The sequence below is a fragment of the Styela clava genome, chromosome 2 (genome assembly GCF_964204865.1).
Source record: "Styela clava chromosome 2, kaStyClav1.hap1.2, whole genome shotgun sequence".
Lineage (NCBI taxonomy): Eukaryota > Metazoa > Chordata > Ascidiacea > Stolidobranchia > Styelidae > Styela > Styela clava.
The window spans coordinates 21,629,627-21,652,286 of NC_135251.1; the positions used below are offsets into that span (position 1 = coordinate 21,629,627).

At 32.1% G+C, this 22,660-nt stretch overlaps 1 protein-coding gene across 2 annotated transcripts in view; it reads left to right on the forward strand.

Moving 5' to 3' along the window:
• Positions 1–330: 330 nt before the first annotated feature.
• The window catches only part of LOC120336893 (pleckstrin homology-like domain family B member 2), a 36,453-nt gene continuing 14,123 nt past the window's right edge, over positions 331–22,660 (forward strand). For both annotated transcript variants that reach the window (XM_039404673.2, XM_039404674.2), the window contains exons 1-15: positions 331–701; positions 3,430–3,581; positions 4,015–4,739; positions 5,564–5,649; positions 5,817–5,904; positions 7,052–7,388; positions 7,490–7,583; positions 8,284–8,363; positions 9,177–9,316; positions 12,132–12,264; positions 13,408–13,593; positions 16,297–16,403; positions 17,171–17,281; positions 21,964–22,101; positions 22,480–22,608. In XM_039404673.2, the coding sequence (XP_039260607.2) occupies positions 454–701; positions 3,430–3,581; positions 4,015–4,739; positions 5,564–5,649; positions 5,817–5,904; positions 7,052–7,388; positions 7,490–7,583; positions 8,284–8,363; positions 9,177–9,316; positions 12,132–12,264; positions 13,408–13,593; positions 16,297–16,403; positions 17,171–17,281; positions 21,964–22,101; positions 22,480–22,608 (2,754 nt within the window). In that variant the 5' untranslated portion in view covers positions 331–453. The remainder of the gene's footprint in view (positions 702–3,429; positions 3,582–4,014; positions 4,740–5,563; positions 5,650–5,816; positions 5,905–7,051; positions 7,389–7,489; positions 7,584–8,283; positions 8,364–9,176; positions 9,317–12,131; positions 12,265–13,407; positions 13,594–16,296; positions 16,404–17,170; positions 17,282–21,963; positions 22,102–22,479; positions 22,609–22,660) is intronic.

Genomic DNA, 22,660 nt, shown 5'->3' on the forward strand with positions numbered 1-22,660 from the left:
CGTGCTGTAGCTTGGATTTCAGGATAACATGAAATGGTGTGATGTCTTGTTTATATGAGAGTGCAAATATGAGATATAAGTTGCCCTTATGTCGTAATAAGAATCTCATCTTTACGTAAAAGTAACAATATTCCTGAAATGTTGCACCTGTATATTTTTTTCCCGAACCCCTAATCTACGAGATTATATGCGGAAATTTATTCAATTCAAGTCTACACGTAATTACAGAATGCTATTTTGCACCTAATTTTAATCGTTCAATCGATAAATTGAAATTATGCATTCTAATAATAAAATCCTATAGATTTCATTTAGATTAGAATCTTTTTTTCAGGAATTTTTTTAAGGTTAAAGAGGTTAAGTGTAAACATAGTACGATAATATTTACAACTATTTCAACGGGAATATTCATGTTATGTGAACTGAAAAACTCTAGAAACTGAACTGAAAACTATGATGCTGGCAACATCTCCAATTTGTATAGGTAAAGACATTTCTAAAGATTCCCAGCGAGAATGCATGACCGCCGATTTTGAAAATGAATGTTGGGATGACATCATTGCATCACTTGATCAAGTTAGTGAAGCAATTACGCTGGAGGCGCGAAATTACAAATGTACAGGTGTGTTATCTAGTGACAATGATGTAAAAGATGGCAAGACAACGTTGACTAAACCACCAACTGCATCTGATTATCGCGAGTAAGTGCGCACAGTATTAGAATTATTAATAACTAGTATAGTTGCAAATGTGATTATTCACAAAGAAATCGATAGACTGAAATAGTATTTTACGTGCTGAACAACAAATTCCAGTAGATTTGCATAATTATCAACTTATTTTTATTCAGTATTTTACGTGCCGAACAACAAATTCCAGTAGATTTGCATAATTCTTTTACCTTATTTTTATTCTTATTTATCATATTTTAGTTTTTCAGTTTATGTCAATGGCCCATAAATTTTCTATTTTTATCTCCGTTGGATACCAGTTAACGCAAAATGAATAGCTTAGATCGGTAATTAATTACATTCTGAGCTGCGTATTCAGTGGTTTCGCATCGTCGAGAATAAAATTAAATCAATCAATTGTTTATCGTTGACCCATTTCTACGAGGTTTCTTGTTCACTAGGTTACGAGAACTGCAGTCTCTATAATTGGACAATGAGCTACTACTCATATTCTATACCAGCCTTCTATAACTTTTTATCAGTATCAATATGACCATAGCAATCAATCGTGGAAATAACCGAAAGTTCAACATTGTCCAAGGGACTTTGTGTATGTTATGGCTATCAAATTTGGTCTAAATCAGAATCAATTAAAACGACCCAACCATGGTCTCGTTCTGATTAATGGAAACCTCGTAAGCCCAGATACTTTACTGCGCAAAGGTCTCGCGAGACCGATCAAAGACAGATTAATCACCGAACGACTATTTGTGCTTGCGTGGGTTGAATGATTTGCAGTTTACGAAACAGACCATTCCTTTCTCGACAGTGGGGAACGTAGCCTTTGGGCACATTTCTTGACAACATACAGATAGACGCGGTTTGGGTCGCTGCGTGTTGTAGTTAAGTTGTTAAGACATTAGCAGATAATCCTAGTCGAGAATCTCACATTTGTCAGAAACAACTGTCATCTGCGATATGTTTATTAATATGTTTTTATTTCAATTAAATGGCTCGTGTTTGCGTAGATTATATATTATCCCACGGCGACAACTTACAGTATGTTGTAGTTGTATGCGTTTACTGAGGAATGAAAGTTAATTTATCATTCTTGAATGTTTGTTTACGAATTTTAATTGTGGTCGCTTAGATATTGCTGGTTGAAAATTCGCAGTAGGACTTTTTTGGGGCTTTGTCGGCATTCAATAATACAGCTAGCCAAGTTGAAATTTAATAGACTCAATAGCGATTTACCTGCAGTTAAAACTTTTAGATTTAGAGGAAACTTCAGACTTTTATTTGTTGTCTACGGACCACGGGGCCTTTAAATATACACACAATCCGAAACGGCTTTGGTAGAAATAGATTTTGGGCCCATATCTCTGTGAAAGATATCGAGTGATATACAATATCAGAAATTTACGGATAGTCACAATCTGCCTGTTGACTGTAGAAGGGTATAGGAATTTTGTAGAAATTTCCTAGTTTTGCTTCTGTTTTTAAGATCGCCCCGAAAAAGGTTAAAGGGTATAGGAAGCTTGTAGGATTTTCTCAGTTTTACTTCTGTTTTTGAGATCGCCCCGAAAAAGGTTAAAGGGTATAGGAAGCTTGTAGGATTTTCTCAGTTTTACTTCTGTTTTTAAGATCGCCCCGAAAAAGGTTAAAGGGTATAGGAAGCTTGTAGGATTTTCTCAGTTTCACTTTTGTTTTTGAGATCGCCGTGAAAATAGTCCATGCGGATATCGGCGTATTTATGATGGGTTATTTATTTTGTGAGTTCATAATTATGCTCACAATAACGTAGGTCATGTGCCCAAGACTAATTGCTACTCAGAAATTGGACAACACTGATGTAAGCGAACTGTGATAGCGCTGCCATATTTTCGGAAGCGTGAAAGCAGGGCTAGGTTTGAACAACAAATTGCTAAAAAGTGATTTCCTGCGTTGTCGCCGCGGATTTTGCCGTACCCAAAATAAGACATTTTGGTCACGCAAGGTGGAACTTAGACAGGAAATGAATACAAAAAAGGTGAATAAATTTCTTTAGAATTCGCATTCCAAACACTCGTATCGAGATCTTAAGGCTTAACCATTTACCAGAAGCTAGATCTTGTATAGTTTGGTGTTTGCTAAAAAAACGTAAACTTAGTAAAGTTCTGAAGTTATCGTCGTACCTACTGCTTTTGCAGATTATATAGGTTTTATATGGGGAAGAATTTTTTTTACATACAGACATATGATTTATTGAATTTTATGATGTCATAGTTATCTTTATAACTTGTCAAGACAGGCAAGATGTGTTTAGAAGTAGAGTCTGTAGAGTAGTTGATAGTACCAGCTTTGGCAGTATAGTAAGTTTGTAAGTATATCAGTATATCTGTAGGTACGATTTCAACAGTTCATTTCATACTTCTTTACTTGAAAGCATAATTCAGCAATTGGGCAGGGTTAAATTTACTGATATTTTGTGACTGATTCTTGCCCTTCAGTCAGTTGAATTGAATGCCTGAACCTGAACTTTTTGGCCCTTTTTTGTTATCCTCAGTATTCGGGCATAGTTAGGGTTGTACCGTTAAGTGTTTTACACTTCTACTGTACTACATTGCTACGCATCAGTACAACCCTAACTATGCCCAATTGTCCAATAAATCTACATGTATTTGTATATTTTGATGCCTGACCTTCTGGTCAGGGTGAAAAGGAAAAATGGTCTTGAACTTTTTTCTGCTTTTGTTTTAAATTTGTTTATTTTTTTCAGGAAATCTCTGTGTCCATTCAGTCCCACTGGTTCAGTCTATGATAACTTGAGTCCAACTAAACCAGAGTTTACAAAATCATTGGAATCTGAAATTTTATTTGATCCAGTGTTGACTTCATCCCAACTACCTGCACCACAAAGCCACGAACAAGGTATGAAATTGCAGATAAGAATTAAATAATTCAGAAACTCAATTTTTTACCTAAACAATGGCTAACCTAGAAGCAACAACAATCATGGAAAATTTATTTCAAGGTAATTGAGGTGAATGGCATCATATACAGGTTTCGCACAATTATATTTGATTCCAAACTAGTGAATGTAGGTTGGTGAGCCATACATTCTTCTCAAGCAACTAAATTCTTGTGTGTCTGTTTTAAGAAGGGATTTGTCATATTTTAGTATAGTTTTGTGCCTATTTACTTCATTTTCTCTCTGAACTGAATGCAATTATTTGCGTATTTCTGAATTGATTATACTGTAACCTCGTTCCATACCATATCTTGTTACCGAGGTCAAATAATCATTATTAATTTATAGCATTTTTACTATCGAAAGCTAAAATCTAATATTATATTGTTTTAGATATAGATGGACCACAAGACAGACTGAGCGAGATCTTGCATACATCAAATGTACTCAGCGAGCATGAAAGACAATCGAACAAACTTGATGACAATTCACCACCAAGTCCTATCAGTTTAAGTTCAACAGTTGAGGCTGATCGTAAATTAGGCTTTGAGCTTGTTAATGGTCACGAGACAACAGAACCAATGAGTTTCAAGGCAGCAACTCCTTCATATCAGAATGGAAATCTTCAACAAGCATTTCTTCAATCACCAAGGAAATTTCGAAGTTATTCTGAAAATCAAGGATATTTCAGTAGCGTTCCACCAGCGCTTCCCGCTAAAACAACTTCAAAATTAAAACCTGTTACTGTGAATCACAGTGGCGGATGTAGAGTGCTGTTAAGTCCTGATATTCAACCTAAAACATTTCAATATGCTAATAATCACGGAAACGAACTTTCCCCAGTTAAACCTTTTACTAGTCCCACACACGAACAATTACCCAAACCTAAGTTTTCACCCAAATCTTCGCCTCCGTATTTTGCATATCCATCACCGACTAGTCCTTCATATATAAAAGCTGCTTCACCGCCATTATCTTTAACTTATTCATCATTATCTGCTGCTCCTAAACCAAATACAAAAGCTGCTTTTCAACCCGACAATCATATTGAATCGAACATCAACAATAACAACGGTGATCATAGAATCTTCGAGAATCAAGAAGAAGATTCAGTTATGGTAATTGTTATATTTTCAACATTGGCTTGATTGTAGTAACAAAATTTTTGTGAGTTTTCGTTAACCTGGTGAGTTATAGTGTTAGACCTTTTTTGTTGGCATTGCAGGGTAAAAATGCTTGTTCAAACCCCACCTTTACCCAGGGCATAATAAATTGGGTAGGTAATGCCGGACCAGAAATATTTCATGCCCCCCAAAAAAGTAGCCTTATCCATGTCCATGGAATCTTATGGAAACGGAGCCTTGCTTGGAATGATGGCGTGAAAACATAAAAAAATATTCCTTACTAAGCTTGGGCATGAAAAAGAATATGCTACCTATTTGCATTTCATGGATGCTTAATTAAAACTTATATTGAATAAGTGAGGTTTTAAAACCTTCATTGACACTTCACTACATAGTAATATGATATTGATAATGACACATTCGACTTGATATATTTGGTCCTTATCCATCTTCATAGGTACCCACTTCATTTGAAATGCACCATCTTTAGTCACATACCGTAATTGCAATTTCATCAGCCCTTCAATGATGGTTGTACATCGTATTGACAGAATTGAAGGTTTTAAATAGAATAAGATCATTTAGTAGTCCCTAGGGTAGTTGTATACATGTATGATTGTTTTATTACTTGTTGTTACGTACCGAGCAATAAAACAAGTTTAAATTTGAATCAAAGTCATTGCAGGTCAATCTATGTATGTATCTACTTAACTTTACACCTAGGTGCAAATTGATTTTTATTCATTTTGCTTCTGCAAATATCAAGTTCTCTCATTTTCTTTGAGAGCGATACCTCAAATCATTCTCTTGAAATTTAGGTACCAAGTGGACTTGTAAGTTCAAGAATTGCAAGGTTTTCTAGCAGTAGCAAATTGAAGACAAACAATCATGAAAATATAGACAGGTATTGGATTACACTATATAATTGTAGTTTGTAATTTAGAAACTTAGCATCTAGGTTTTCTGTAGAAAGACAACTAGATAATAATATTTATAACTTTGTTTTTTGCTTTATTAGCAAACTTTTTCTGAACTTCCTATTATTAAATAGTCGATTTGAATGTATTTCAGATTCAAATCATCTTCTGTAGAATCTAGCTCTTCACCTTCGATAAAGCCTTCTGGCAATGCTGTTACCATGACAACATACCGCTACGAAGTAAGCTTATTGTAATAATAGTACAACAGTATTTTAGATTCATAGCTGCTGGTCAGAATTCTTTTTTGGTATGTATGTTGAAAATGACCCATTGTGATCCCAAAAAACGGAATTCAGTTAATGGGGAACAAATTCTAGATAGAACATAATTTTGTGCATCCTAGATTGCTGAAACATAAATCCAGGTGGTAAATAAATATATTTTCTTCATATTTTTAGAGGTATTTAAGAAGCTTGTGGGTTAGTTTTTCTGATTCACCCTGTTCATAATTTTTTGTTGTTGACTTATTGCTTGTTCCATTTTTGCCCTAGTTTAACTCAAATATAATATGTAAAAAAAATTAAATGGAAAAAAAAATTTTTAGTGTCTCGACATTTATTGATCTGACCCTACTAATTTGCTCCACTTTCCTGTAGTCTAGACTTCGAATGATAACGAATGGATTATTCAATTATATCAGGGAAGCAAATGGTTACTTACAATGTGGATGCCTGAGGGCAGTGGGAAGTCTACCTACTTATCAGTAAACCATAAATTCCTAGTTTACAACAGTGGATTGATTTGTAACCTATCAATTCTCATTGGCTCATTAACTAGTGTTCTTGTGAGATGGTTTTATTAGGTCATTGGTGTTGTTGTTTTTTATCTGTTGCTATAAGCAAGTGCGAGTGCTTACTCCTTAAGCTAGAGCTATTGGTGATTTCAGTTAATAGGATAGCTTTGAAAAATTATGATTTTTTATTGAAATAGTCATACTGTGAAAGATTAATTAATTAGTTATATCTTGCAGTGTCATACTGAGTAGAATGTGTAATGGTGGTTCGAATCTCCCTCTTATTTTAAACTAATCCATATGCATCTGTCTATCATCTTGAGACGATGATAATGAATTTATGATGCCATGACTTAAGTTGACCAGAGTTTGTTGTATTCGAAAGATCTGTCAGTATCAAGTTATTTTGAATGTATTATTCAAATTTCAAACTGTAATTTATAACAATTTAAAATATTTTGGATCATTGAAATATTTCCCTAATAATGAATTATTCAGACATGTAGTATGATTCAATACATTACTATATAATGACTACCACAAATTTAGATTGCCGCTCATTACTTGTTACTAAATACTTCTATTGCTTTCAGGATATAAACAGCACTGGACCTTATGATAATTTGGACCCAAATATGAAATATTACGATCATACATCAGAACAACAGACTGCACTGCCACCTTTACCGCCAAAAGCATATAGATCTGTCAAATCTCCAAAAACGGGTACGCCAGTGATACCCTTTAGTGAAGGGGTGACATCTCCTCCTCCACTCTCCCCAACTTATACATCAAGGTCAACCATCGTATCTCCAGACAGAGGTCGTAGTCAGGGTAGAAGTACAAGTATGACAACTCAAACTGTAACTTCAAAATCAAGATCCCTAAGTGCTCCATCTAGTCCCCTTCTTGATAGGAAATTTGCAACAGGTATGAATTCCATTAATTGTGATTATTTTCAATTTTTGAGGAACTCTTTCTCTATTATTATAAATTGCAAATTCGAAATGATCGGAGTTTAAATTCCGCAGGGAGATCGCCTAGAGTGCATATAGATCCATCACAAAGATACAAAAGAAACCTAAGTGCAAGCGCTCTCAAACAAAGAAGCCCTTCCCCATCGAGGTATTTTTAGATATATCATATCATATAACCACAAAAAACCTAACTTGCTCAAATTATTTTACAGTGATTTTGAATTGCATGTCCGAACCTACTAATAAGTAACTATTTATAGGTTGAGGAATTTTTGAAACTGATAGAAAATCATCATATGCTGTTTTTATTCAAGCTCTGTCTATCCATGTGAGCCTTGTTAAGATAGTTGTTTAGGTTGGGGGTTTGAATAATATACATAATCATTTGGGAGTTACTACCTTTTAATACCCATACCTTATTTGAAAGTTGTTATATATTACTATAAATCTGCATATTTCCTTACAATAAAAGTACAGACTGCAAATAAACACTGACTACATTTCCTATAGTCATCTCTGGATATTTCACTAATTTGTTTCTATTCTTAAAAATAAACGGCAAAATTTATGATTGAGTTTTATTAAATTGGCCTGACTGGCATCCAAAGCACATATTTCATTTGCACTAAAATTAAAAATATTAACAACAATGTTTCTTATCTCATGTATTCGTGATGATAGTCCTTGATTTCCTGGATTTCTGTTTTATTATATTTAAATTCGAGGAATTTCGATTTATTATTGATCAGGTTGTGTGACGTGTTACACTTTATCTACACTAGACATCATTTATTTTTAGGTTTCTGCTTTTAATAAGACATGTTTTATAATATTTTGCATTTATATAGGAGTGAATTTCTGCCTCGGACTAGACGTAGTATATCAGTTACTTCACTCAATGGTGAAAAAACAGGAATGAGGAAAGCACGTAAGTGATTGATTTGTATATTTCTTATATGATTTGATAGGAATTTTTAGTATTCATTCATGTCTAGGTATTGATCAGTGATGATTAATGAAACCTTGTTATATTATTATTAAATTAATAAAGATAGCTGGCGGAAAAACTTAACAAAACACAAAATAAAGAATGATTTTGTGTGTCCTTGTTTTGATAAAGTCTTTTTATTTTAATGGACATCGGACCTTATGACTAAATTATATACTAAATATTCTGATAATGTAAAATAATTGCTAGTTATTGCTGATTTAAATATAGATATATCTTGATGGGAAAGCGTTTGATAGATAAATTATGTTTTATCTTATATCTTTGGGCCAACTTTGAATGTGACATTGAAGTATGGCTGTATGTATCATGCCCATACATAAATATCTTATGATTTTGAAATTTGGGATAATCACTGGTTATGAACATCAAATCGTATTTATTGTACTATAATTTATAGTTACGGACACAATATATTTTATAAATATTACCATGCTATTATTTCTGGTTGTTTATGGTGAGCCAAGTGGTTAACATGTAGGGCTTAACTAATTGCTGTCACAGATTAGAGATCTCTTGTTCAAATTTCATAACCTCCAACTACCTTACCGAATGTGCACTAAATAAAGTAGGTGATTGAAAAGATTCTACCTCGGGTGTTTCAAACTCTTTCAATTTCCTAGAGTATATGTGCCTACATTTGTAGAGTCATATTAATTAAAACCCAAGGTCTCAAAAACTTTTCAAAGCAGTGTCTTTATTTTGTTAAGATGATGTATATTTTCTTTTCAGCATCTGTTAAATCTCTGAGAGATCGTTTCGGTAGTCAGTCATCAATTTTATCTGTTGATACAGATCTAGAAGATGACTTGAAATTATTGCATGATGAGACTGTAAGACAGCGACGAAAAGAACAGTTTTCAGTAGTTCGGGTGAGTCTATTTACTCAGTAGATATAACTTCAGGGACCATTTTTGCTTTTCTCTGTAGCTGTTAAGTTAATTTAAAATTAAATAAAATCTAAACATGGAAAACCTGGTATTTGAAAAATGTGTTCTATTATAATTCTAAGTGATTCAAGGGTCTTACAGCACACTAACACAATCATAAAAATATATTTCTCTAACATTTAGTCCTACCCATGCCAAAACTTCCTCAAATTAGCATATTTTGACTATTATTTGGCAAACCCTTTAATCTAAGCGAAATTTTTCGCTGTCAAATTTTTTTTGGCTTTTGACGAATTCAAATCCTCTATTGAGTTATTTCTATTACATCCTCATTGTGTATATTTCAATGGGTGACTACTATGAGGGACCCCTTCTATTCTATACTATTGAAACCCAGTGTTTTCTAAAGTTCAAGGGGCACTTAAATAATAATCCTACATATTTTGGGCATGTATTGGAAGTGACCTGCTGACACTCCCTGTCGGAATAAAGTCATGTTATTATTTGTGATCATTGAACCATGGTGTTGTGATCCACTTCAAAAGATAATAATCACTTTGAGGACATTTTGTACGTAATAATTTTTTTTTCAATAGAAGAATGCACCCTGAAAATTGTTTTCATTAGTTGTGTCAGTCTTGTTTCTCATGCATTTAAGTTATGGATCTGTAGAATGTTGCTTTCTTAATAAGCGATAGGTTGTATTGTAACTTATACTTAGTTCATCTTATTGTTCTATAAGGAATAGAGAAAATGTATTCAGTAATTTGATATTCATTTATCTTCAAGGATATAAATAGAATTAAGTGTGGCCAGATATAGTATTTAGATATTTAATTTGTTTTTTGAAATAAACATGTATCTGTAATTCAAAACCTATTGTTGAGATTGTATAACAGATTATCTTTAAATCAAACATGGTTTACTTTTTAAAATCAATTTATCATTAAATCATACTTGATTGAGTGCTATTTTTTTGTTTACTTTTTTACATATATACCAGCTGGTACACAGAAAACAGTTGGAAAGTGCACAGACTTTGAAATTTTATTTACTCTGTGTTTACCTGAGATTAGAAAGAGAGCAAGCAGTTCAGAGAGAGAGTGGGTTTATTTGGACAGTAAAACCAGGAATTTATTGACAAACATCGTGTAAAGAGATGTATTTGCAGATCAGAGTGGCTGTTTTATATTATGTTTACAGATGTATCTAATTCTGTAATAAAGTTTATAGCGTGGTATGCCTCATATTATTATTTTGTGGTTCAGATTGTAAAGTGGTTTTTGGGACTGTGTCCTTTATTCACATTTTATTAAGGTAAAGTATGTAAACGAAGTGCGGTTTTTAAGGCTTTTAGTAAGATAATGGCAATTATTTGGAGCCTAATTAATGAAGAGAATAAAAATATATTCTCATTTGAACTTGAATTTCCAAAATATATTTGGTATTGCTAAATATTTAGTTTTGGCCATCCCTGGCCCACCTTTTAAGTCAGTTGTGAGTCAGGGATAAAAAATAACTCAACAAATGTAATTAAGGAAACTATTAATTTTGAAAGGGATGTAATTCAGAGCAATGCGATTTCTGATGTAGTGTTTTACGTCATGAGCTCATGACTCATGTTATATTTAAAAATTATATGCCCAACTCAAGTTTTAGCGAACCCCTCAGAAGTAAAGAAATACCATATAAAAGTACTTGCTAAGTAACCACTGATTTATCAGCAGCTCATAAAAGTATTTTTTTAAAGACTATGTAATTGGATTCGATTAAAAAAGAAAAATCTTGGAAGAGATGGTCGTAACTCTCGGATGTTTAATTAAACATAACAGGCAAAAATTGATGTGTATTATTAAAAATTAGATGGGAAAAATTTTATAGTAAGCCTGAACACTAATTTGCTGCTATTTTTGGTTTGTCTATGTTTGATTGTAATTTTAATCATTGTGACATATAACAAGTCAAATGGTGGACATCTGAGATAAATATAGAAAATGAAATGACTGTTTCTGAATTTGTCATCAAATCAATATAGCTAATATAGATTTGATTGAGAGTAGGGAGAATTGCTTTTTCATTTTGAGTGTGGGTGACAAATTGTCCCATTTATTCCCCCGCTAGGTTTATTTTTCGATAAGATTCTAGGTAGTTCCTTTCTAATAAAGCAGAACAGTAGTTGCTGAAATGAGAGTTTAGTTACCGGTAATAGGTCAGTTTGTATTTACTGATGTCAAGTTGAATTATATCATAAGCTTTGAGCATCAGAGTGATATTCCGACCGAACAGGACGAAACTAGAAAAAAACTGTTTTGAGAAAATGAAGGAAACATACATTTTTGATTTTTAGACTTCTTCCAACTTTTTATTCAAATACTTTGTTGAATATGTCTTCAGACTTGTAAACATGTATTTCCTTGTTGTTTTTTGAAACAGAAATTTTCCTGAGGTTCAACATTCACAATTTTGTCTTGAAACTCTGAAGTTGTAGTAAGCACATGTGGGATTAAAGTTTTCATTTAGCTTACTTTAATCTTGAAATACAATTTTTTAAAATCTTATGCATTTTTAAACATGTAGTGGAATTATGAATCTTTTTGATAAAATTGGTAAAATATTGCCCTATTTGGCAGATAATAACCAATCAATTTCAAATTCAACGTTATATTTTGATTGAAGAAAAACGCTTTTTTCCATCATTTGATCACCTGCGCCACGCTTGACGACCAATCTTTTTGAAAAACTCTGTGTTCTAAAGCCTTACTGTTGATAAATTTGAGCGTTGTCCTTATGTTTTCAGGAAAAACAAAGGCTTGATAAGATACTTACTATGTGCAAAGATTTCATGAATCAGTCAAAAGAAAAAGACGAAGCATTGGATAAAAATATTGATCTGAATAAATTATTGCTGGAAATTAGTTTTCATGGAAAAGGTAAGAGTGTGACCAATATAAGCAAAACATATTCATATTGTAATATTCAGAAAGTCTATAATTTTCATATCTGGACATATATCTTGGATCCAAGCGACAATTAAGAATCATTATCGCATCTATAGGTTTTATATCTAAATAGTTTAGGAATATTGTGTTCCTGAGTAAAATTCTGTGACTTGCTTGAATCCCATTGATAGCACTAGATGGTCTGTTATTGGACACGTTTAGTGGCCATAACGATCGTTTCAATATTATGTTGTTGTTGTTCTTGTTCTTTGACACGTTTTTAAAAAATTGCTTTTCTCTTCGAATACTGGACCAATTGCTTTGAAATTTTCAGTGGTTAAAGATTAATTTCTTCGCTAGAAGGCTATTACTTTTATTTATTTCAAAATTTTGCGTTAATTCTATGAAATTTGATATTTCGTCTAAAATTTTGCTGTATTATTTTTTATCCATGGGAACACGGATTTTAGTCAGTGTCATGACTGGCTGTACGTTTTGATTCTGCAAAATTCTTGCTATTGGAAATTCAGAACTTTTTTGAGGGTACCGGTAGCGTCAAAGGTACCGGTAAAGACTGATTCGCTCTGGTCTAACGTGTCCATATATTTGTGCGTAGCTCTCTTGTTAAATATTAAATTATTTAATTTATTTTATGCCCATTGCATACACTATATAACTGACATGGGCAAACTATGGCCCGCTGGGTAATTCAATCTGGCCTGCCTGATGCTGGCACAACTAAACTAAAACCAAATTTCGATATTTTATTTAAAAAAATTCTCAAGGAATTGATTGAGATTGCGTTTGAATTGAGTTTTGGCTTTAATAAGGTCATTGTAAATATTGTTCACGAAATGTAACTTTTTACGTCACACTTACATGGCCTGTCAGTCTAAATAGGCAAAATTTTTGGCTGTTGGTCCGGAAAACGTTGCCCACCCCTGCTATATAATGTTAGTTTCACCATCCTTGAACTTCGCTTGTTTTTATAATATGTTCATGAGATAGAAAAAATGTCCCTGGAGTCTCTAGAAAGTAATTTTTGATTCGAAATAAATTGATATTACATTAAGTTTTAATCAATACTTTCAATCACATTCTATTTCATTTATTCAATATATTACATTAATGCAGACATTGAACTGGGAGATGGAAATACAGGGCTGAACTCAACTCAACTTTCATGTGATACTTTTTCGGGCTCTTCTTCAAGTGATTGTACCAGTCCAGGGAAATCTGAAACATCATTATCTGACTCACAAAGGACTTTTAGAAGATTGATTTCCCTGGAGAAAGATATTTGCAGTCAAGTGTTGCCAGGTATAAACTGTAAATTTCATTATCTACTATAGAGGAATATAATATGATTATTATTTCAGAATCTGAGTAAAATTGATTTGGGATGCATTATATTACAACGCTATCCTTTAATACTAACTTTATGCAGAAGTGATTTATATAGCCTATTCTAAATTGTATTAAAAATACAGGATTCTAGTTCCATATTCATCACATTGTCTAGAGCAGTGGTTCTCAAACTTTTTAGGCCACGCCCCCTTTTTAGACTTTGTCAAGTCTCGGCCCCCCCCCCCCCCGTTCCGTCTTCAAAAATAACTATCTAACGATAAGCTACAAATACCAAAAAACTCGTTGAAAATACATGGATGTAATGTAAATATCCAAAATAAAGAAATTTATCCGAAATGAGGTAGGCAGTATCAAATCTAACAAATATTTTTATTTTTAAACTAGCTTTACATCCCCTCAAAAAATTGTCTACACCCCCCTTGTGGGACTCGCTACACTGTTTGGTCCTTACAAAATATAGTATCCACATGTATATAAGTGGCTGCTTGTAGAGAGCTTTGTTTGGAGGGAATGTGTGTAAGAACGTTATGTAGGATATAATAAAATATTGATAATTTGAAAGATGTTAATACTACATAGAATTGTTTTGTTATCAGCCGCTGTATGACCAATTTACAAACTGATCATAGTTTTTATGAATGAAAAACCTAATTTTTATTCTGTAGAATAACTGATATATACCAAATGGCGATATTTAAATATATTGTCATTTAAAATAATTCCTGAAGTTTGAAATTATTCACAGGATGTTGTATGCGAATTGGGATATGTAATTTATTTTTATGTTGAATTTTACCTCCATATTGGTAGTCGGTACACACACTTCTGGAGCGCCGCATTTTCTACCTAATTAATCACACCTTGGCCAATAGGTCCAGCACTTTAACCGCTAATAAAAGTTAAGCTAATGCTCAATAAGTAAACATTAGGAAAGTTTGCTAAAAGCTAAAGTACTTGGCATGTGTGAGCTTGGATAACCAAACACAAATATCTTTCTCTTGTTACACCCCAATAGTGGTTCAAAATTCATGTTTTCAACATTCCATTGTTATTTCTTCGAAAACATATTTGTGATGTATTATACCGCATGTCAGACAAACTCAAGACAGATTTTATCACTGTCTGGTGATTTTCTGATAAATGGTACCACAGAGAAAAAGAAAAACTATATTATCTCATTTTCCTAAGTTACCAATACCACACAATTTTCATGACAACCTGACAATGTTGACGAATAGCAATGTAGCCTAACATTAAAATGGAGTTCCATGTTTTGCCGAAAAATATGCCCAAAATGGAGTTCCATGTTTTGCTGGAAAATATGCCCAAAATTGATAAAAAAAAATTTTATTTTTCAAATAATATCAATAAATATTAAAATTAGATAATATTTATAATTGAGATACACAAAAAATGATCATTTCACAATCATACTAATAGTGCTGATAAAATGACTATTTTTGGTTTAACTTTTGTGTATGACAATTGATTTATCCAGTCACTTTGCTTTATGCCATACCCAGCCTCTATCTTGCCTGTATAAACATTGGTATCTAAACTGTATTTGTGTCTGGGAATATCATGTTTTTCCACCACAGAAACATGTTTATACTCCTAGTTTCTTATCTGTGCTATATTAAGAAACAGTAATGAGTTTTCTGTTGGGCAATACAAAGCCATTAGTTGTTCTTGGAAAATGCTTCCTGGTTTTGACTTATGAGACTGGACTCTGAGACAAGGCACTTTTTATCTGAATGCAAATATCAGTCCTAAATGGAATTTTTGATGGATTATTATTTACAGTTATTTTGTCAGGTTTTTTAAAATATGTTTTAGGGTTGTCCATACTTGGTAATCAGATATTATTTGATTTCTGTGATTTTGCTTATTTTTCAATAATCTGGAGCAGTTGTTCTCAAATGGTGAGGCGCACCCCTCGATGGGGGGCGTAGACATTATGAGGAGAGCGTGAAGATTATTAAAAATAAAAATAGTTGTTAGATTTAATCTTCTCTGCCATATTTTGTATATTTACATTTCTTATTTTGTCAGCCAAAAACAACTGCACTAATAAAAATACCAAATTTCGCTTGTTTTTAAACTTTCATTTATTTCATTATTTACGTTCCATCCACATATTTTCAACGTGTTTTGAATAAAACATACTTTTCGCCTTACTATCTGTTATTTGTAGCTTATTGTTAGCTAGTTCTTTCTGAGGTGGGGTGCGAGACTTGACAAATTTTAAAATGGGGGCGTGGCTAAAAAAGTTTGAGAACCACTGTTCTAAAGCTATTCATCATTACACATTCGGGTATGGGCATTTGGGTATATTGAATAAGTTTATATATTTGAAATCAAAAGTATTTTTATTACCTAATAAATTAAGAAAATATTACAATATCAGTATTATATCAGGGATGCAATTTCTTCATTGTTTCTTAGCAAGAATGACATATTTCTACCGGATGCTTTATTTCTGCAATCAGTCTATGTGCATTATTTCACTAATTTTACTTCATTTGGAATATGTTGCCTTCTGCCTTGCAGCAATTCCTTTTTTTGTGTTTTAATTTCTTATGTACAAATAGAATCTAGGTAATGTATTTGATCCACTTTATTTCCATAATTGCAATGATTTTCTTTTTTTCCTAGGACAACAACAATGTTCATCACCTCCACCATTGCCACCAAGGGAACCAAAATCACCAACATCTGTACTTTCACCAAATAAAGAAAAGAAAATTAGAAGAGCGAGACCTGTGAGTCTTTTTTTGTACAAAAAGAAACCTAATTATTCAATTAGTGCAGTAACCCATCTGCTTCAACTCCATTTATTTTATGGACAAAATGAATTGTATTTTGAAAAAAAAATTAGCCAAGAATTTGAGGGATTATTCGAAAAAAATTGTTCTTGCGCACTCTCTATTTCTGCAGTAAAATATTATCATCAGAGACCGCAAATAACAAATTCATTAATTATTTATTTAGAGCACATTCTAAAGTTATATTTTTGAATATAGAATATAAAATATACCAATAGTCTAAACGGGCACATGTACAAAATAGAGATCATTGTAAATTGATATAAAATGAGAACATTGTTTTGATTGATTTTCTATTTTCTGTCTGAACACCAGATGTTAAAGGTTTCGAGATAATGAATACACATAAATATATCTACAATATATATTTACTATATTGAATATCACATATTTCAAATGTATTAGAATATTTGATTTGTCTTGAACGTTCCTGTATATGGCATAGGCTGTCAAACATTCATTTAAATGGGGGGGTGGACAAGGTTTCTGGACCAGGGGCCAAAAATTTTACCCACTTAGACTGGCGGTCCATGTAAGTGTAACGTGAAAGTTACATTTCATGAACAATATTTACAGTATTACAATAGCGAAAGTGGAAAACAATGAGCCTCGTGCCAAAACTAAATTTAATTCTAATTTTTTAATTCTTTTTCTGACAGTTTTCCTGTTTATTTGGCATAATTTTTTCTTTCCAATTAATCCAGGAGGATATTGCTGAAATTCAACATTTGTACGAGCGAGGAAGAGAAGAAATGGAAAATTTACAAAGAAAAATAACGGAACTTGAGACACAGTTGGATGAATGTGTTTGTGCTGTAAGATTGAATTTACATTTTCAATAGCCTAGTAGATCAGATATCAAATTTGTGTTGGGTTTTACTTGAAAGCTGTATACTTTGTTAATTGTGTAAAGCCTTGCAACACGGAAAAATCTGAATGAAACATGCATAAAATGTATAGATATCTAATATGAATCTAATATTTTAATTGATTGAAAACGAACTATATTGTCTGATGTTTTTAAACTATATGTCAACTTTGAAATTTTTGTTTTCCATGGAAAACTTTTGAATAGTTTCATTTGGAAATTTATCGTTCTCAGCAATTGAAGTCTCATAGTATTCCATGAAAGGCCATACAAACTTCATTATATATTTGAAAAAAAAATCGCTGTATAACTTAACTTCCCTGAATTTCCTAACTCTCATTCGTTTTTAATTCAACATGACTAAATTCACATAAGGTTCAATGAACCTGTTATTTATTTTGTGTAAACAAGTAACAAAAATCTAGGGGATGTTATTTCAGGTAAAATTGAGCCGAAAATACATTATTTATTCAGCAGATGGATCATGCGATAAAAATACAAGTATATACTGTTTACATATACATTTCATGTTGATATAACAATATAAACACAACAAATCTGCAATAAGCACATTCTAGTGCATATTCAATAAATGCAGTGCCCCAGTCAGTAAACTGTTAGATTTATCTATGATGGCATCGCAAATTTAAAATCCCAGGTTCAAATCCCATGCCTACCACCTCACCCAGGGTGCAATAAATTGGACAAGCCATGCCAAACTAAAAAGATTCCTGTCCATCAAAAAGTATAGTATCTTGCTATCTAGCAGTGACAACTTGGGCGGGGTCTTGTTCAGAGCAAAATATGTTGTTTAAAAAAATTTCATCATAAGAAATTAGTTTGTGTAAATAATACTTTATTTATATTAGGAAAGGCTTTCCATATTATTAAGCTATTTAGATACAAACAAAATGGTGTTTTCTCTTTTCATTTTTGTCATACAACCAAACTTCTTATGAATAATTAATTTGTAGCTGGATCGGTCACCTATTCTATTCATAATCTAGATATTAATTGCATGTCTTGGGTGGGATTTCAATGTATACTTAGTTTACCATTTCCACTGGATTCCCCTTTTGAATTATTAATCAGACAGGGTGATTTTTGCTTCCCAGTTTGACATATCAAAAACGAAAGACATGGGTATGATAAATTGGAAGTCTTTAAGCCTTTTTAGTGATAGAACAAACAGTTATATTTTATCTCCCCTCTTCCCATTTTTGGTCAATTATTATGATCGAATCTGCCGTTATTAACATGCATATTACACTAACATTAGTTTTTTTGGTTGCGGAATTTAAGTCTACATATTGTTATTTTTATAGCAAAGTCACTGTACCTTACTTTTTAAGTATATTTTAGAATAATCCAATAGAAAATCAAATAAATACCAAAAACATATATTATACATTGAAGTCCTAATAAGTGTTGTTTTGTATATTTAATAATATTATCACACATCCAAATTTTTCCACTCTCTTCGAAAGCGTATTTTTTTCCTTCATGATATTCCTAAAAATTAAATAAATTTGTTCTTTACGCCCTTTTTTCAGCAATCTTGAATTTTAAACAACAGATTTTTCCCATCATTAGCCATATGTCGTTGACTAGCATTTGGAATTTGTAAATGACAAAATGAATTTAAATTTTATTTTTTCTTCCGATGATTCCATTAAACAAATAGATCGATTGACATTGAAAATATTTCCCAGAAATTCACCACGCTATGATTTTATCGTAAAAAGTGTTTATATCTTCCTATCTTGTCACAGATTTTATCTCGCGGTTAAAATAATCTAATTTTTTCATAGAAAACTCAAATTGGCTTTGTCAAATTTTTCTTCGCTCTCTAGCGAAAGAAATTGAGATGAATTATAAACAGAATACCCAATTTGAATACATTGTTTGTTATGATAGGGGTTACCATATGCCCTTAATTGCAACGACCCCAATAAAATGATATAATATTAAATAACAATGGAGAGATGCAATTTATAATTATTAAAGAATTACATGGCTATCATAATACCATATGTTTGACCTGGCATGGGCTAGTGTTAAAATGCGCTTTTAAAGCGCATTCCAACACTAGCCCATGCCAGGTCAAATATAATTAAATGGTTCAACCAATCAACAGATGATTTTAATTTTATTAATGCCCTACAGCTATTTTGTCTGATATATATTGAAGTCAATCACATCACAATTGTTGTTTTATTACAGACTAGATTGCCAGTGATGGCTATAATGTTACTTTATATTTAAGTAAGGAGAAAAGTGCTTTTAGAGTTATTTTATTTGTATTTCTACATTCAGATTACATTTAATGCGGCAGTGTTAAGGGATGTTTTTATTTGATGGATATATGGCAAATTCCATTTTCTATTGTAATACTCTGTTCCGCAGATATAACAGGTATAGATGTTAAAATTAAGAATATTATCTCTGGATAAAATCGATATTTTGAAATGATACATTCAATTTTGATTTGAAAGAAGTTAAAGAACTCATAATGTATGAAACTGTGATTATATTACCAGTTTACCACTACAAAAGCCAAGTTTTGTGACGCACCAAATGTTTGTGAGGCTAATTTCTGTAATTAATAATCTTATCAATGAAGTGTTTGCATACCTGTCTCGAACAGTCAGACATAAGACAAATATTCTGGAATCATACTTACTGATATGATAACGTAAACTTGAATTATCAGTGTAAACAAATAATAGTTATAAAAGCCTATATAAAAATGATAACAGTGCTTTAGTTTATCATTATAGATTTTTGTTTTGTGTAGTTCTGTCGTATTCCATAGTTTTTTAATTGTTTGAAATTACAATTAAAATTCTGCTTGTTTTATCCTCGGCCGAATGGGGGCCATTGATGAAAGTTCCATGCTTGTGATAAATATAAAAAAAATTTTTAGGAGTGTAAAGCTTTGGTATTACTTGTGATATTTAGTAGTGTTACTGCTGAAAATGTATAGTTGGCATTGGCCGAACATATCCCATTGATATATCTAGTTTTAAGCTATGCTCCATATATGGTTGTATGAACATCTGGTTCGGAATACAAACAAATGAGGTGAACGTGTTACGATTGAAGTGTCTTTGTCATCATATGATGGGTGTGAAAGGTTGATGACATGGAGAATAATTTTTAATGGATTGGTTGAGACGGTTTGGAAAGCAATGGGAATTCTGGCAGTATATCTAACATTAAATAAAGATTATTTTAACTAGCTAGCTAATCAGCTGAAATTCGAAAAATATGTAAAAAGTATTTCTAGTGCAAAATTTCTGTGAGAATAGAATGTAAAAGATCGCATTAGAAATTTAAAAATGTTATTGGGCATTTAGTGGAACTCTTACTTAGTTTCAGTATTTAGTCGCATATATGGGTAAATAGTCAGGATTATGTTAGTTCATGATATGCTTTTATGGGCTATTCCAAGTGACACTACAGGACAATTCCAGAAATTTTGCATGTTGTTAAATTCAATATATTTTTACATTTTCAGCTACATGTTTTGTTTCATTGTCCAATCAGTTGCTTTATTGAATATGTAAAAAATTGCACAAAAGTTACACCCAACCCTGCTTAGTAGATAAAAAAAATATAGTAAAATATAGCGTGACACTACAGGACGGCAAATCCACCATGCACTAACAATACATTGTGTTGTGCTGTAAATTTTTGTGATGGTACAGTAGGAGCCCATAATAATTTCTGGTGCAGTAGCTGAACTACCCCTCTATGTGTTGCCCAAGTTACTTAATGTAACACTGTAAATCCATGCCAATAATGTGCATATTGTATGTGACACTACAGGACGAGACACTACAGGACATTTTTCCACTTCGGAATAGCGGCATCTATCATCTCTTAAAATTCTGGTAATAAATCGTTAAATGGGTGAAGAAATGTCCTACAGCACTGCAAACATTTAAACTTTACTAACTTAAATCCAGTGCGTCAATTCCATATGAAATAACTGTACCACACAATCGAACACTTTGTGTCAGGAATCATCACAAAATATGTCAATTATACCAAAATTTCTACATTTCAGGCCATTTTTTATAAACCATCAAAAACCTGGGTGAAATTTTAAATTGTTCGATGAAATGAATGCAGTCCAATAAAATTCCAAAGCCTTTGATATCAAAAATAAAAAAAAATTACTTTCACTACACTTTTTAAAAAATTGATGGAATTCAACTTTTGCTTGGAATGGCCCTTATGTTCACAATTGTATTTTGTATTCTCTGATGGAATGTGGGAAATTGCATGCTTCATTCTATCAAATGTTATAAGATGGATAAAAAAAAATTCTTTCGTAGGTTAAAAAAAAAACTCGAAATTAAGCTTGACAAATTTGAGTCTTTCCTAAAATTTATTAGCTTCATATGTACAGTTGCTACTTGTCAAGTGCCATGTTAAGAGTTGCAGGTCAAAAAACATCACAAAAAAATTTAGTTTGATAATTTATAGAATTCTGTAGGATACGATATCTGAAGAACTTTTTCTCTTGTATAACTTTCCGAATAGCTTTACTTGAGAGAATCATTTTTTTACTAAGAATAATATAAAGTTTCAACGAATAAACAATCAATCATGGATTTACAGTTGGAAATGGAGAAAGCTCTCGTTGTCGGAGAACTCGATTCTGAGAGACAACATCTGGAAAGAGAAGAAGAAATGTGTGAGAAATTAAAGGATCAAATTATTGAATTAGAAGAAAAGTACATGAAACAAAGGGATATTGTAAGTCTTTTTATTTTATTTTGTTATATTGAAGTAATATTTGCCCGAAAATTGGTGAAAATTTTCCATAATTCTTGAACAATTCGTAACGGTACTAAGTATGTAAACTAGAATGGAATAAATCAGCTACAGTCCACAGAACATATTATGCAATGATTGTGATGATGATAAATTTTTGATTTCAAAAAATACATTTGTGTGTTTAATAGGTTGAATTTTCGACAAAATGATGGTATGGTTTTACTTGAAATTTGTTATTATAATTCTTACAGTTTAAATTTTGTTTAAATTTACAACTTTGTGTTAACAGCTTGTCACTCACTTAGCTTTGTTAGCTGTTTCTAAATATTTTTTGTAGCAAAATATTTTTTCTTTTAGCAAAATAGTTTGCTTGAGAAAGAAAAGAAGAAATTGGCAGAGTTACGAAAGAAATTGATGCATTCACAAAAACAATTGAACAATTGTCCAGAAAGTATAAGAGATGTTTGGGAAGTGGAGTTGAAAAAGGTAAGTTTGAGGTTATGTGATATATTGAACATAACAGAGAAAACGTCAACAC